This window comes from Myotis yumanensis, unplaced genomic scaffold (assembly GCF_028538775.1).
Source record: "Myotis yumanensis isolate MYYU_CA2020_CCGP unplaced genomic scaffold, mMyoYum1.0.hap1 SCAF_9, whole genome shotgun sequence".
NCBI lineage: Eukaryota > Metazoa > Chordata > Mammalia > Chiroptera > Vespertilionidae > Myotis > Myotis yumanensis.
Genome location: NW_027223760.1, coordinates 58,492,482 through 58,510,612, shown reverse-complemented (window position 1 = coordinate 58,510,612; position 18,131 = coordinate 58,492,482). Strand labels below are relative to the sequence as shown.

Below are 18,131 nucleotides of genomic sequence, written 5' to 3'. Positions count from 1 at the left end.
TTTTAATCTCTTTTAAGTATTTATGCATTCTCTTCGGAGTGTGGATAGGTTCTCAAATTCTAAGGGAAGATCATGGAATGATCTTCATGTGTGATTTTGGTTTATCACACATTTCCCTGTATTAAGTTCCCCTTCCTCTACTCATGAACTACAAGCTCCAAAATAGGAGCTTGTAAGCTTTCCCAGATTCACACCAATTCCCCAATGGAGCCAGCCATACATAATCTAAAAGGATGAAAAAGATGGCAACACTACTTCCCCATTCAAACTCTAATGAAAACAAACCCCCTATGAGCAACTTGGACAACAACATCTTAAGAGTTCACCTCGAGGGTGGTTGTCAAAACTTACTAGAGTCAATTCCACAGACTTTTTCAGCAGCTTTCGAGCAAAAAGTCATCTTGGAAAGATTATCAACATACACAATCACTAAGTTTAGCCACTGTTGCTGAAATCCAAGTCAAATGAAAGCAGCTGAGTCTACTCAACAGGAGACAGCAGTTATTAAAAAGAAAAGGAGAGAGGAGATAGAGAGGGGTGAGGGGAGAGAGAGGAAAGAAGGGAGGGAGAGAGGGAGGGAGGGAGGGAGGAAGGAAGGAAAAGATCTAGAAGCCAACTTTATAAAGAATGGGGGAGATCAAGAGAAAATATGCTATAGATTCAAATATGTTGTGCTGAACCTTCAGTACTAGAGGCTTTAGAATCATCTCAACAGCTTCTCTTTACGGGAATTTGTATTTATTCTCTAACAAGCTTAAAACTGTCATTTATTCTGTTTTGACAGATGGTCTTTTATTTTTTGATTTTTTGATAGGAGGTCTTTTAATGGTTATGTTCTCAACTCATTACACAAGGCTCTTACCTACAGTATGTCTTCTCTTTTCACCTGCCTGAAGTTTTTCAATGTTTTTCCTTTCAGATTCCATAGGAATGCCAAATGCTTAAGCTTTTCTCACTTCTTGTAAAAGCTCCCCCCGCCCCCCCCACCCCGCAGAGGAAGCAACCCAGGGTGTCACTAATTGGCTTTGCAGAACAGTAGGCAAATTTGGCCTTAAAGAAACTGTGGCATTGTTTGCCAGCCAGCACAAATGCAGATAACCAAAATCAGTTTCTTTTGAGAACCCTACAGATTTTTCTGTAACTAATTCTGAAAAAGATGTGACTATTCACATCAGTATCTTTGAAGCCATACCAAGCAACCTAATGAGTCTTCTCATTTGGGTAGTCACTTCAATTTCTTGCAAACTCCAAGCTGGTGTTTTTAAGTGCTTCATTGACAAAGTTCAAAAATATTCATCATACACTGATTGAACTGACAAATCTAAGTCTGAACTTTGCCAACAAAAAGGGGAAAAAAAGGACTTCAGGTATGTCTTCAAAATCAGTTGCCTCTTGGAATTTCCTGTACCATGCTCAAATTAATTTTAATCCAACAGTATATCATTTTGACTGACCTAGTGCAAATTTCTTAAAAGAATAGTTAAAAAATGTTTTGTTCACTAGATAACTTTCATGATAAAAATATTTAAAAATATGAAATGCCTATTTTGGATGCAACACTCAGATAATTTAATTTTTTAAAAAATAAAGTTTTTGGTACCCATATATGTATCTACACTGAGATGCAGAGCCAAGAGTTCCTGCTGATTTTACAATTCCTTTGGGTTATGTAATTCATATTATTCTGCTGATAATAAGCCATATGAAGCAGCATTTTGCTGTATTGACATGGCCTGGCCAAGAACAACAAGGAAAAGAAATAGCATTTAAAAAACTGGCAAAATGTTTATGAATTCTAATCCTCTGCACATGAATAAATACATCTGACAAAGTGCAGAGTCCCTCAAAAAGGCCCTTCTTGACCTTCCTAATTTGAGTTCAATTGCATGTTCAGTGTTGAGAAGCCAAAGTAGGTTCTGCCAATGTTTTAGTCTCAAGCTTTACTACATTTTGTTATTTGTGAAAGTGAAATCCCAGATAATAAGTTATAATTACCCTATTAATCACTTGAAAAGGGAGTTTGAAGGAAAATTAGGATTTGAAATTGCATAATTGGTATCTGAAAGACAACCATTTTTATTTTCTTACCTAGAGCTTACCAAGTAAAACTACTGTAAAAACTACATGTATGTACTTTTTAAAAATGTAATATGCCTTATATATTACTTTTCCACAGGAATGAAATTTAAAACTTCAATGTAGTCATGGCTGTTGGTCATGATGACCTTTGAACTAGAAAAAGAAATACAGAAAACCAGGCATTGGATTATAAATTATATTGTCAATGAAAGTGAGAATAACTCTTTGTTCCTTAAGTTGTTTCAAATATTACATTTTCATTTCCTTTTTTTCAAATGAATTATAATGTACAACACATATGTATTTTTCTTCCATTTTTCATTTTTAGAAATCTTTATTTCTCTTAAGTTTTGTAACTCTGTATATTGACAGAGTTAACACACCAAAATTTACTTCTCAAAGTTCAATATTCCAAATTCATCTGTTATTATTAAAGTACCTTTTTGGAATCTATAGTCTTGTTTATATCCCTAAGAAATCTCAATAGGAAAAAAAAATACAGAAAGACATAGATTCTTTAAACTTTTCTTTCTTTAGTGCATTATGAACAAATTTTTGATTGTGCTTAAGTAATTGAAGATAGCCAATAAAAAGGGGCAAGATGGTATTTAGGGTATTATAATAACTAAGTCAAATTTACTATAAGACTTGTAGATAATTAAAGTTGACTAAACAGTCAATATTGCCAATAACCATTTCAATTATCACATACTAGAATTTTTAACATCTATATACTCACATGGCCAATGATACTTTTATCCCTTCCTCTATCTCAAGCCTGGTCTTTCTAAAAATGTAGAGAAACGGCATATGTTTCAAACTTTAAATCAGGTGACATATTTCTAATGTCAGTAATTGTTCTATAAAAACAGTCTACTTGATCTGTAGGATTAGGTCATATAATAAAATGACCACAGAGATCCCAGTCAAAAGAGCATACATGAAAGGAAAATATAAAACACATCCAATTTGCTTTTTAGTAAATTGAGATAAATTAAGAACACCACACAACTGACTTGAATGTGTTCTGAAACAGTCATTTCTAAAAGAAAGAGACTATAGGAAAAATTATTCCATCCTCATTAAAAATATTCCCCTGAAATAATAGAATGGGCAAAATGCAGAGATTACAAGAGCATTGTGCTCAAAGACAGCCAGTGAAATCTATAATTTCCTTTCACATAGTTGGGAAAATAGTTGGCTTTTGCAAGTGGGTAACATTTCCTTCTGGGCAGGTCAATCATCTGTAGGCCATAATCTACAACCTATAGTTAGGTTTTCTGCACATCTGGCATATGCCTTTTTAATGCAAATATTAAAACCAGTTGGCTTTCTTAAAATGTTTCTATATTTAAAGTCAAATAAGTAATTTGAGAATGTAAAATATATCATCTGATAGGCAAATAGAACAGCCCAACATTAACTGATAATTAGAAGTAGTATTTATTTTTTGCACCTCTTAACTGGCACCCAAAACCCCCAATATTCTGTTTGACAGTATTTGTTTATAGGAATTTTAGAAAGACTCTAATATTTAGAAAACCTTAGACAGCTTGAATTATGTGTGATCTGAAATAGCAGTTCACTAATAACAAAACAAATCATTAGGTAGTTACATCCTTTGGGTTATTGAGCTGTCTAAAATTATACACAGAGTAAATACTTTAATAGCACTCAAGTTTTCCCTCTCATATTTTTCTTCAAATTTAAAATGTATATATTCTCGTCAATAAATATGGCAAGATAACCATGTAAAAAATCTATAAGATAATGATGACAATAAAACATATATATTCAGTGCGCAGAAAATAGTTTTCTCTTTATAAATAGTGCTAGAGGCCCAGTGCATGAAATTCCTGCACTCTGGAGCAGGGGGAGAGGGAGGAGGGGTGGTCCCTCAGCCCAGCCTATGCCCTCTCGTAGTCTGTGAGTCCTGCGGGAGTCCGGGAGCCCATGGGGAGCGGACCTAAGCCGTCAGTCAGACATCCTTAGTGCTTAGGGCTTCTGGCTGAGTGGTGCTCCCCCTGTGGGAGCACACTGACCACCAGGGGGCAGCTCCTGCATTGAGCATCTTCCCCCTGGTGGTCAGTGCATGTCACAGTGACAGATCCTTCTGCCATTTGGTTGATTTGCATATTAGCCTTTTATTATATAGGATCGGCCCAAGCATTAGCTACTGTCAAAAAACATTATGAATGACTGTGTATATATTTATTTCATTAAAATGTAGTATTTCAAGTTCATGAAAAAAGTAAAATATATAAAATAGTCATAACATCTCTATACAGTCACTATAAAAATAAATGAACTAATAACATTAATGAATATATACAAACTGAAATATTTGTGGAATTGTAATTAATTGGTCCAAAAGCTTGCTGTGATCTGGAAGTGAACTTCATGATGATTTGATGTGAAATCAGCTGATTAGTCAGGAAAATATGTATGTGATGTGAAAGAAAAAAATTACCTTTGACAATATAGATTTAAGTTCATATCTTGGATCTAATGCATTCTAGCTGCATGATATTGAATGAATTTCTTAAACTTCTTTGACTCATTATTAACATTTGTAAGATGGAAATAATATCTCTTAGCATAGAGAACTCATAAATGATGACAAAAAAATGTTTATCAACATTTTTATGACTCCAAACCAAGATGGTAACATGGGAAGCTCATGAATTTTCCTCTTCCCACAGATGCACCGACTATACAGTGATAAATAGAGCAATTCCCTCTGAGAGAATCCAGAACGTAGCTGAGTAATTCCTAAATACTGGGGATACTGAATGAATGAGAAAATACCCACATCAAAAGGGTAGCAAAGGTTGAGACACACTTTCACCGTAAACAAACCCTTGACACAGCACCATACATTTGAAAGGGAACTCCAAACTTCCAGTTTTTCCCTGAGGAGTGAAGGGTTTGGAACATACATCTAGCATCATATATTTTAAGTTTCTACCCAAGAATGGTCTCTCAAAAATATCTAGCTGAGAAACCGCATGTCTGTGAGTCCCACAGGACTTTAGCAAACAAAGAAACAGTCCTTAACAGGTGTGTGAGCACTTGCTATGACTATCCCCCAAGAGCTCAGTGCAGAGGGAGCAAGCAAAACAACCCATTTCCCAGTCTTTCCCTGGAAAGGGAAGTACACACTTTACAAGCTGCTGCCTGAGGAGTCTGGCTTCTAATTAGCACACATAAAGGTGCTGACCGTGATTTTCCCCAGAGCCTAAAAGAGCTCGTGACACCTCTTTCTGGTTTACTTCAACAATAAAACCAAGTCGGCAATATCTACCTGGAATGAGTATGCTCACATATCTAGCACCCCAACTTTATGGCTGTTACCCAAAGGATGGGACCTCATATAACCTAGCCCTGATAGCCAACACAGCATGCATTTATGAGTCTCACAAGACTATAGCAAACAAAGAAGTTTTAAAACCAGCACAGGCACACCTCCCTAAACCCATGGGCTATACACCCAGGCGCAGTGCAGAAGGAACAGGCAAAAATGCCCATCTCACAGTTTCTTTATTGAGGGAGTCCAGCTTTTAGTCAGACTACACCTAGGGGCTGACTGTAATCCTCACCTTAAGGACACTGACAGGTCTTGGCATACACTCAACTACTGGGAGCCACTAATAACAAAGGCTGTAGGTTGGACAATCACAAAGGGTTGAATGGTAAACAGGAGCTTGCACTGGGATGATTGATGATATTCATCTTCTACACAAGACTGGGAAAAGTGGCTGCTTTAGCCAAAGTGCACAAACCAACAAAAAGAGTCAAGAAAAATGAAAAATAAACAAACAAAAACCCCGGGGACTATATACCAAGCAAAAGAAGACAAATTCTCCAAAATTAATAACATGAAGATAATTGATTTACCCCAGAGTATTCAAATATAAGTCATAAAGATGATCACTGAGGTCAGGAGAACAATGCATAAACAGAGAATTTAACACAAGAGGTAGAAAATATTAAAAGGTATCAAACAGAAATCATAGAGCTGGAGAATACAACAACTGAAAAATTCAATAGAGGAGTTCAACAGTAAACTAGACCAAATGGAAGAAAGAATCAATGTACTGGGCACTGGGCAGTGAAACTCATCAAATCAGAGTGACAAAAAGAAAAAAAACACATGCAAAACATGAAAAGCAGTAAAGATAGTTTAAAAGACTTATAGTACACCACCAAGAAGGCCAGCATATATATTCTAGGGGTCACAGAAGGAGAAGAGAGAAGGAAAAGCCTGAAAGCTTATTTGAAGAAATAATGGTAGAAAACTATCCTAATTTGGGAAATGAAACAGATATCCAAATCCAGGAAACCCAAAAACTACCAATTAAGATGAGCCTATAGAGTCACACAAAGCACACTATAATTAAATTGTCAAAAGTTAAAGATAAAGAGAGGATCTTTAAAACAGCAAAAGAAAAGCAACTTGCTATATGTAAGAGAAACTCATTAAGATTATGAGTGAATTTTTCAGCAGAAATTTGCATACCAGTAAGAAGTAGGATGATATATTTAAAGTGCAGTGGGGAAAAACTGACAACCAAGAATACTCTACCCAGTAAAGTTATCTTTAAGAATAGTTTGTAGACCAGGGTCCTCCAACTTTTTAAACAGGGGGCCAGTTCACTGTCCCTCAGACTGTTGGAGGGCTGGACTATAGTTTAAAAAAAAACTATGAACAAATTCCTATGTACACTGCACATACCTTATTTTGAAGTAAAAAAACCAAACGGGAACAAATACAATATTTGTATTTGCATGTGGCCCACGGGCCGTAGTTTGAGGACCCCTGTTAGACAAACAAAAGCTGAAGAATTCATCACCATTAGTTTGGCCTTAAAAGAAATGCTATTGGGAATTCTTCAAGTTAAAATGAAAGGAAGGTAACTAGTAATATGAAAATTTAGAAAAAATATAAAACTCACTGGTAAAAATAAATACATAATTAAATTCAGAATACTCTAATACTGTAATTGTGGTAGGTAAATAACTTTTAACTCTAGTGTAAAGCAAGAGATAAAAGTATTAAAATGACTAAAACTATAATAATGAATACACAATATAAAAAGATTTAATTTTTTACTTTAAATACATAAATTGAAGGAGGGTAGTGAAAAAATGTAGAGTTTTTATATACATTAAATGTTAAGATGTTATCAGTTTTAAATACACTATTATAACTACAAGATGTTTTATGCAAGTATCATAATAACCACAAAGCAAAAACTGTTAATATTTAATCAAAAGATAAAGAAAAGGAAATCACACATACCAATATGGAAAATCATCAATTTACTAAGAGAGGAAATAGGAAACTACAAAACAGCCAGAAAACTGCAAGATGGCAATAGTAAGCCCATACATATCAATAACTACTTTAAATGTAAATGAACTAACTTCTCCAATCAAAAGACACAGAGTGGCTGAATGGATAAAGCAAATAAGACCTAACTCTATGCTGCCCACAAGAAAATCACTTCAGTTTTAAGGACACACAGATGGAAAATGAAGGCATAAAAAAGATATCCCATACCAATGGAAACCAGAGGAAAGCAGAGTTAGGTATATCAGAAAAATATGATCTTTAAGCCACAAGCTATAATTAGAGTAAAAAAAGTTAATATATAATGACAAAGTGGTCAATTCTTCAAGAGAATGTAACAAGTATAAATATTTATTTGCCCAACATAGGAGAATCTAAATTTATAAAGCAAATATTAACATATCTAAAGAGAGAAACAGAAAAAATATAATAATAGTGGGGGAATTTAATACCTCACTTTCAACAATTGATCGATCATCCAGCAGTAGAAGGTTCTTAAAAAAATTAAAAATATAACTACCATATAATTCAGCAATCCCACTTCTGGGTAATATCTAAAGGAAACAAAATAACTATCCTGAAGACCTATCTGTACTCCCATGTTTATTGCAGCATTATTCATATAGTCAAGGTATGGAAACAATATAAGTGTCTATTGACAGATGAAGGGATAAAGAAAATAGACATATAGATATGTAAATATATAAATATATGAATATTATTTATTCTTAAAAAAGAAGGAAATCTCATGATTTGCAACAACATAGATGAAATTTTGTGATTTGCAACATCTTCAGGGCATTATGCTAACTGAATATACTGAATAGTGTCACTTATGTGAAACCAAAAAAGAAAAAAAAAAAGAAAAGCAGTCAAACTCACATAAACAGAGTAAGATGACGGACACCAGGGGTGGGAGAAGTGGGTAGCAAGAGGGGTGTTTTGGTGGTGGTGGTAGGTGAAGATAGGGAGAGGTCTGTAAAAAGATTTTAAGCTTTTAGTTATACAATGAATAAGGTTTAAGAATCTAATACAAGCATGTCAAACTCAAAAGCTAACATGGGCCAAATAAACAAGACATGCAGCCTATGGGCCACAAGTTTAACATGTTTGATCCAATGTATAACATGGTGACTACAGTTGGTAATACCGTATTGTAAAACTGAAATTTGCCAAGAGAGCCGAAACCGGTTTGGCTCAGTGGATAGAGCGTCGGCCTGGGGACCGAGGGGTCCCGGGTTCGATTCCGGTCAAGGGCATGTACCTGGGTTGCGGGCACATCTCCAGTGGGGAGTGTGCAGGAGGCAGCTGATCGATGTTTCTCTCTCATCGATGTTTCTGGCTCTCTATCTCTCTCCCTTCCTCTCTGTAAAAAATCAATAAAAATATTAAAAAAAAAAAAGAAATTTGCCAAGAGAGTAGAACTTAAAGTATTCTCACCAAAAATCCCCAAACACCAAAATGTAACTATGTGAGGTAACGAATGTGTTAAATTAACTTAATGGCAGAAATCATTTCACAATGTATATCAAATTACCACATTGAATACTCTAAATAAAATACAGATTTATTTGTCAATTATACTTTGATAAAGCTAAAACATTTTTAAAACCTTTTTTCCCCCCATATAATCATATTGAAAATGTCAAGAGAAATTTTCTTTGAGTTACTTCTTTTTCAGTGTTCCAATGTTCATGGGTTGGGTCAAGTATGCAAAGCCTTTCTCTTCCCAAGGATTATCTTATTTATTGAGTTCTGCCAATAACTTGATTGATGGGGATGCAAGTGGATTGTATAACTGGGCAAAAGTTATTGCATATCACATGAGAACAGGTAAACTTCTCTTACCTAAGGCTTACCTTCTTTCTTAGAATTGTAAGAGAAACATTGTGCTTTCTGAGTACTTGGGATTTAAAAAAAAAACACTTTAAAAATATGCGTGCATACATTCCTGGTCCTTGACCCCTGCTCTTTTGTGCTTTTAGTTTAGTTTAGTTTAGTTTTGTGTTTTTTGTTTTTTACCTCATTTCCTAGAAGGGCATTTACACAGGCTTCTGATGCATCGCAGATGGCTGTGAGATCATGTCCTCCTTCTAGAGCCAACACCACGTGTCCGTCAGCCAGTGTCATCAATTGCTTCGTCAAGTGACCAAAGCCTACCATAATACAAAGAAAACATTTCAAAGTAGTAAATCAAAGAGGATGTCTATTAGAATCTAATATCACTTGAGCATTTATTCTGTGCATGTCCTTTCTCAGCACTTTCCACGTGCTAGCTCATTTAATACTCACAATAACTTGATAAATTAGGTCATGTTATTATCTCTATTTACAAATGAGGGAACCAAAGCGTAAGATCCTAACAGCTAAGAAGTATCACGACCAAAATTTGCACAGGTCAATATGCCACTCACCATGGCACAGTACATGCAAAACACAGTCTACAAGTACCTGGATGAAAAAATCAGTATACGGCCAATGTTAATATGGTAAGTAATGCCACTATGTACCAGCCCAAATTACTTTACTATCACATTAGATTTTTATAGACATTCTTTTATTCTGAAATAGTCAATAAATGCCAAAAATAACATCCATGTATGTTACAAAGTATAATGATATGACAAACATCTGGTCACTGACCTCCCACTTTAAGGATAATATTGTTAGCAATAATTTTGACGCCCCTGTGTGCCTCTCTCAAATGACCCCTCCTCCTCTCCACAGAATCAGGATCCTGAGTTTGTGTTTATAATTGCTTTCCTTTGTTGAATTTGCTTGTTTTTGAACTTTGTAAAACTGTTTTATACTTTTAAAACTTGCTCTTTTCACACAACATTTTCTTTTAGCTCATCTCTGCTGATACATAAAGGTATAATTCTTTGCTATTCTGGTAGGCCATTTTATGAGGATAGAAAAATTTATTTACCCATTCTCCTGTTGACAGGTATTTGAGTTTTCTATTATTACAAATCCCAGTGTTTTGTTATACAAAGAATGCCTCCACACACACTCTTATACAAGTCTTCCGTGCACATGTGCAATAGTGGAGTCAAATTGTCGTGGCTTAAAGTCTGATAAATAATACCAGATTATTTCCAAAGGGCTACTACCAATCCTCTCTCTGTGAGGCAGTGTATATAAGATTTCCAGTTTAGACACATCCTTCACAACATGTGGTGTGGTTTGCTAAACGGGTAGGGGGATAATGACACGTAACTGTGTTCTCATTCAGTATAAGGAGGGACTTTTCTATTTCTACTTTGAATATTTTATTTTAAATAGATGATGAATTTAAATTATTTCTGTACAAAAAGATGCTTTTTCTCCTATAATTCTATAGTGTTGTGAGTGGCATTATTAACACTATAACATTATTAATATTTCTCACATTAACCCAGGTTGAATTTATGGATTAAAATGTTTGGTTGTGTCCTAACTGGTTTGGCTTAGTGGTTAGAGCGTCGGTCTGAGGACTGAAGGGTCCCAGGTTTGATTTCAGTCAAGAGCATGTACCTTGGTTGCGGGTACATCCCCAGTAGGGGGTGTGCAGGAGGCAGCTGATTGATGTGTCTCTCTCATCGATGTTTCTAACTCTCTATCCTTCTCCCTTCCTCTCTGTAAAAAAATCAATAAAATATATATTTTTTAAAATGTTTGGTTGTGATGTATTACCAGATGGATTTGTTTCACTAATGCTTTTTTTCCCCACCTATGTCCATGAATAGGATTAATCTATTATTTTCCATTCTTGTACTGATCATATTGACTTTTGATGTGGTTGAGACCCTCTTTTTCCATTATCTGACCCTAGAATATTGTGTAGAAATCTTCTGTAAAACTATTTGAATCTTGTATTCTTTTTGAGAAAGATTTTTAACTATTGATAAAATTTCTTCAGGGATTTTAGGAGTACTCAGCTTTCGATATTTTCCTAAGTTATATTTTTCTAGAAATTTGTGGCTTTTTATTTGTGTTCAAATTTATTGGAATAAAGTTTTAATTATTTCCATTATCTTATTTTGGAACAATAATTAGACATACGTGATCATTGCCATTATATCCTCAATGGTCTTTAACTTTTATTTCATATTTTCTGTGTCTTTCTGTCCAGCATTATATGTACTTTTGATTCAGATCTATCATCCAGACTTTCTTCTCCAGATGTATCTAAACTGCTGTTTAACACTTTTATTGATATTTTCATTTATAATCATTTCAGTGATTATATTGTTCAACCCAAGATGTTCTATTAGGCTATATTTTGTTTTATTTAAATATATTTTTATTGATTTCAGAGAAGAAGGGAGAGAGAGATAGAAACATCAATGATGAGAGAAAATCATTGATTGGCTGCCTCCTGCACACCCCACACTGGTGGATTGAGCCCGCAACCTGGGTATATGCCCTGACCAGGAATTGAACTGTGACCTTCCGGTTCGTAGGTTGACGCTCAAGGACTGAGCCATGCCAGCAGGGCTGGTTATATTTTATATCTTTCTGTTTTTAAGCCTCTGTTCCTCTCTTAAGTCTTGAGGTCTTTTGTTTGAAAAGAAAGAAGATGCTCATAATGGAGTTTGAAGAACTAAAAGAAAGTCTATAAAATTGTCAAATAATGAACCCCCACCAAACCAAACTACATTGCTTCCATTTTGTAACAGTTAAATAATACTATTCTTAAGCCTTAGAATGCATAGTATTTCAGTTCTAATATGGCACTTGAATCTAGCTAGCCATGAACAAGATGAGTTCATTTCCCCATACCTTGAAACATTGCAATGTGTTGATTGTATCCATTTAGCTATTATTTTGATGAAGTCAAACAGTCACTTTATAATTATCCTATGTTTCCAAATAGTTGGCAAAAAATTATTCTAAAATTAATATAAAATGAGGTAAAATATTGCAACATTTCTCATTTCCTATGGACATCATTTTGACCCCAATAAGAATCTTTTCCACAAGCCACTCAGGAATGAGGCTGACTACACTAAACTCCACTTTCTTGTCTGATTACTATAAAAAGAACAGTAAGCTTTTGGAAAATGTGTAATGCAAAGTTCTGATCCGTAAAGCTTAGAAATGTCCTTGGTCTAAGTCAAGGTTAATAACATATAGCAATTAGTTCCACTCTAGAAGATTAAAAAAGCAAACAATACCCATAATATTCATAGGCAAATATTTCTGCTAATCATATTGGTAAATATTCTGGACAACATTTCCTATAACCTAAACCAGGCTACAGTGATAAGTTAAAAAGATATAATAATGAATCAAGGCAGTACACCATATCTTTCTTACTGAAGGGTCCCAGCAATTGAGAATTCAATGATCTAAGTCATGACTGAGCAGATCAAATCACATGGATTTAAAGAAAAATGGAGAGAGAAAGTCCCAAATCTGATTTAAGTTCACTCTTTCCTCTGGGATTAAATAAAAGTCCCATAAAATACCAAATTTAGATGGGATAAAAAAAGTGGAAGGAAAGAATGGAATGAAGCTAATCTTTGATCTCTATCCAAATTCCTCTTTCTTTTACCTACAGGGTTTATTTCCATTCACATGTTGCCCATGTGATCTCTGGAGCCACAGATTGAGGCAGCTGAACTCTGAGCTAAGCATGCACAAAACATTCACATGAAATAAAGAATGAAACTTCTATAAGGTTTGTGTGCTCTCTTCCAATTAAATAAGTCAAAAATAATTTTTAGTAGCCTGAGTTCTACAGTGTCCATTACTGCAGTATGTATGTGCATGTACATATATGATTAGGAAAGCCAAGTATGGCTACCAATCTCAAGGTATTATTTTTCAGGATGTGTGACATAAAAGTTTCAGTGGTGTGTGTGTGTGTGTGTGTGTGTGTGTGTGTGTGTGTGTGTTTATTTGATTGGAGATCATGTAACATTGTAATAGGCATAATTTCAAGTTTCATTTAATAGTTTTTACTTTTAGCTTCACAAATGGCACAATAGCTCATTGTACTTGTCATAAGAAACTTAATTTGCACAGTTGAAAAACTGTAGCAGAGGCCAGAGCAAAAAATGCTTTCCTCAATAGCATTGGAGCATCCTCGGTGTGAAGGCTGATGAAAAAGAAGTGATCAAGTGAGAAAACATGTTTGTAAACGTGATATCTTAGGCCCAAGCAATCACTGGGTATGGGAATGGAACTGGATTATTGAGTCCAGGCATACCTTTAGCTTCTGAATTTCTGTTGGGAGGTAGGTCATCGCTTAAGGAGGAGCCTGAATGCCTGGGGTAAGATGAGCAGGCTCAGGTGAGCAACTGGAATGAAATATATAAGGAACTCATACAACTTAACAAAAGGACGACAAACAATCCAATTAAAGAATGGGCAAAGGACCTAAATAGATACTTCTCCAAAGTGGACATACAGAAGACCAAGAGACATATGAAAACATGCTCAAAGTCACTAATCATCTGAGAAATGCAAATTAGAATGACAATGAGGCATCACCTCACACCTGTCAGAATGGCTACCATCAACAAATCAACAAAGGACAAGTGTTGGAGAGGAGGATGTGGGTGGGAATGCAGACTGGTGCAGCCACTGTAGAAAACAGTATGGAGTTTCCTCAAAATATTAAAAATGGAACCTCCATTTGACCCACTGGTATATTTCTAGGAATATATCCTAAGAAACCCAAAACACCAATCAGAAAGAATATATGCACCCCTATGTTCATATCAGTGCTATTTACAATAGCTAATATCTAGAAACAGCCTAAGTGCCCATCAGTGGATGAGTGGATAAAAAAAGCTGTGGTACATTTACACCCTGTGGCTGTAGAAAAGAAGGAACTCTTACCATTTGCAATAGCATGGATGGACCTGGAGAGCATTATGCTAAGTGAAATAAGCCAGTCAGAGAAAGATAAGTATCACATGATCACATCATATCTGGAATCTAATGAGCAAAATAAATTGATGGACAAAATAGATCCAGAGACATAGAACCATGGAACAGACTGAGGAATTTCAGAGGGAAGGTGGGTTTGGTGGGAGGGTGAGGAAAGATGAACTGGGGAACTTATATTCACATATGCATAGCTCTTGGACACAGACAATAGTGTGGTGAGGGCCTGGGAGAAAAGAGGGGGCGGGATTGAGGGGGTCCATGAAAAAAACAACAAAAAGGGGACATCTCTAATACATTCAATAATAAAGATAAACTTAAAAAAGAAAGAAGGAAAGAGAATTGGAAGGGCATTTTTTTTAGTTAAAAGTCTTCTGTTCAGTTTTATTGATTTACTAGAAGCAAGTTTAATATTCTTGTTTCTAAAAAGAATATGAAATAAGTTGTAAATATGGTAGTAGTTTAACAATTTTCAGCTTGAATTCCTGATGGTCCATGAGGGCTTGTTTCTGCCTAAGAAGTCATATTGTGTCAGCATTTTTAGTCGTTCAGAAAAATTGTTTGAAATGAAAGGTTGATCTAAGAAGCCTCAAAGAGTAACTTTAGATAGGTATTTAATAACTAAGACACAAAGAGATTCATTCTTTGAAATAGCACGTCTCAAACACTTCTCTATAATGTTTCCCAAATTGTTCCCAGAGAAAGTGGTAATGAAAGGAAACAACCCTAGCTTTATTTTAATTTCATTTAAAAACAACTATTTTAAAAACCAAAATTAGCACATGTGCACTGTAGAAAATTTAGAAAATAGAAAAATAGTGTGACATATAACATATAATAAATATATGTTGTTATGTACTATATATTGTATATTACTTAATAAATAAGAAATAAAAACAGTAATACAGTAAAGTAATTTATAAATAAAATGATAAATCTATAGTTGAAGTAGCCAATTCCACTTTTGTGGTATTTTATGCTTATTTGTATGTATTTTAAAAATGAAACAGGATCATATTGTAATTTTTTAAACTTACATTTACAAATACCAATATAGTGTGAAACATTTTTCATGACCTGTACAATATCCTTTAAAATGTACTAATATACTAACCAATTCTCTATTTTTAGGTACTAAAGTTTTTACTAGGTTTTCTGGTTTTATATACTGTATAAGATTGCAAATATCATCCTCTTGTATGGTTGAAGTGGCCACTACATATTAGCACTTACCTAATTCTACTGTTATGTATTATTTCAAATGGAAAGAGGCCTGCTCTGTATATTATTGCTATTTTTTTTTTTACCAAAGTATGAGATAGACATAAAGAGTAAAGCACATATAGGCAAAAAGAGAACAAACTGCAGTTAAAACTGTATAAACTTCATTCTTTTTTTTTTAAGCACTCAAAAATAGTATTTATTATTACCTATTTTCTTATATTACAACTAGGGGCTCAGTGCACAAATTCGTGCACCTTGAAAGGAACTATGGGCTGCAAGACTGCGGTGGGCACAGGGGTGGGTCTTGGACCATCCTCCATGCCCCCAACCCCTGTCCCCTGTCTGCTGGTAGCCCTGCTCCCACCGTTATCGCTCCTACCACTGACGGTGCCAGCCCCGCTTGCACCTGCTGATGGTGCAGAACAACTGGGGCTGGTGCCAGCAGCAGGTACAAGCGGGACTGGCGCTTTCAGCGGGTGTGAGTGGCTGCTGCTGCCCCAATCTCTCCTCAGGAGCAGGGGGAGGTGGAGAAGCCCTCAGGGGTGAATTGGGGCCAGCACCTGCCGCTCCCACCTGCTGACGGCTCCAAGTGATCGGGACTGGTGCCAGGCACTGGCAGTGGGTGCAAGTGGGGTTGGTGCTGGCAGTGGGTGTGAGCGCTGGGTGGGACCGTGAGGCACGGGAGCAAAGATTTTTCAGTAACCACCAGAGGCTCACCCTGATGACAGTGACCAGCGCCCTGCCTTGGTCTGGCACCCCCGCTCACCTGCTCTACCATCCTACCACTGCCAACGCCCACCCTGTCCCATGCTCTGCTGCCTGCTGCTGATGCCTGCCATGTTCCGTGTGTGTCCCTTGGTGGTCAGCACACATCAGTTGTTCGGTTGTTCCACCATTCGGTCTATTTGCATATTAGCCTTTTATTATATAGGATGGGATCTTACTCTAATTGATTGCTTTTTTAAATTAAATTTATTGGAGTGCCATTGGTGATTAAAATTATACAGGCTTAAGGTATACAATTCTATAATTCATCAACTATATATTTTATTGTGTATTCACCACCCTAAGTCGTCTCCTTCCATCACCATTTATCCCCCTATACCCTAAACTTCATTCTTTTAAAACCTCTGTATGTTCAGCAATGCCTGTTGTGGATAACTAAAACACTATTATAGAAGCTCAGGGAAATGAGACATACTCTGAAAAAGTCTATTTCTATTATGAAATTGCAAATAGTGTATTGGAACTCTCCATAGATGCCAAAACTGAGAGAATACTGCTCTAGGCGGGACAGAAGTCCCTCTTCAACATACAATTAATTACCACTGCTATTTTGCCATTCTGTAATAGATCAGAGGTTAGAATCAGCAGCCAACTCCCAAAGAAAGGTACTTAGGCCATGATTCATTTGGTTAATAAAGAATAGACAAAGTGATTGATTAGACAATTCTTTTATTTTTAAATCCTTACCCGAGGATAATTTTTCCATTGTTTCTAGAGAGTGGAAGGGAAGGAGAAGAGGGAGAGCAAGAGGGAGAAACGTTGCTGTGAGAGAGACACGTGGATTGGTTGCCTCCTGCATGTTTTCCCACTGGGGCTGGGGGACTTGCAACCAAGGTACTTGCCCTTGACCGGGAATCGAACCTGAGACCTTTCCGAGGGCCAAAGCTCTAACCACTGAGAAAACAGGCCAGGGCTAGACAAATCTTAATCTCTGCGTATAAATACCCTAACTTTGCTTATGCCAGTCTCCCATTCACTTCTTGTGTGTGTGTGTGTGTGTTTCCATCTATATTTTCTGAGTCTGTTGTGAAAAAGCTTCAAGCATAAAAAAAACAACAAAAATGATAGCAGGGAGTCCCACCCCCACACTGCCATTCAGCAGAGGAAGTGGAGTGAAGGCAGTAGTGACAGTTTCTTTTAAAATACTGACACCTAATGTTATTGATTTATACCATTTTTGAAACTTTCTGGTAGGGCTAAAAGCCTCAATAACAATGTATGCATTTTTTTTAACCAGTTAGTCTCCTTTGGGCCTGAGATATTTGTGAAGACTTCGTTGCAGATTTCATATAGTGGGATCAAAGGAGGCACAGATTTCTGTCCCATCTGAACTGGAAAGTTCATTTTGCACATCCCCTGGCATATTTTCTATAGTTATGTCCAGAAAGGATCGCTGAAACATGCATGTACTGTGAAGTATAACTACAAAACCGTAGCCATTTTCCTCTCTAAACCCCTCTGTCATTAAGCTACCATGCTGTTCTTAGAAAAATGCAGTCAAACTCAAGTTGAGAGAGAAGTCCGGGTAGCATGTGGCTGTCTCATGCACTGGGAGGCTCGTGAGCAAGACTTCAAAGCAGAATCTGATTGTTGCAGATGGGAAGAATGCTTTCCCCAGAAATACCTTTTTAAGATGCATGGTGCTGTAATTCATATGGTAGGCACTTGTGATTCATTCCTGATGATGTTGGGATCATTTAACTCACAAAACCATTGTCACTACCATAAAATCCTTTCATCTGAAGCCAAAAAGGTTTATTTCATGCAAATGAAAATTTTTCATTAAAGTATCACCTTAATAATGGGCAAA

The 18,131-nt window shown here is 36.1% G+C and overlaps 1 protein-coding gene across 1 annotated transcript in view; it reads right to left on the bottom strand.

Annotated features, from left to right (window-relative positions):
* The window catches only part of HDAC9 (histone deacetylase 9), a 751,983-nt gene that overhangs the window by 53,130 nt on the left and 680,722 nt on the right, over positions 1–18,131 (bottom strand). The window contains exon 23 of the mRNA XM_070424407.1: positions 9,455–9,588. Within this exon, the coding sequence (XP_070280508.1) occupies positions 9,455–9,588 (134 nt within the window). The remainder of the gene's footprint in view (positions 1–9,454; positions 9,589–18,131) is intronic.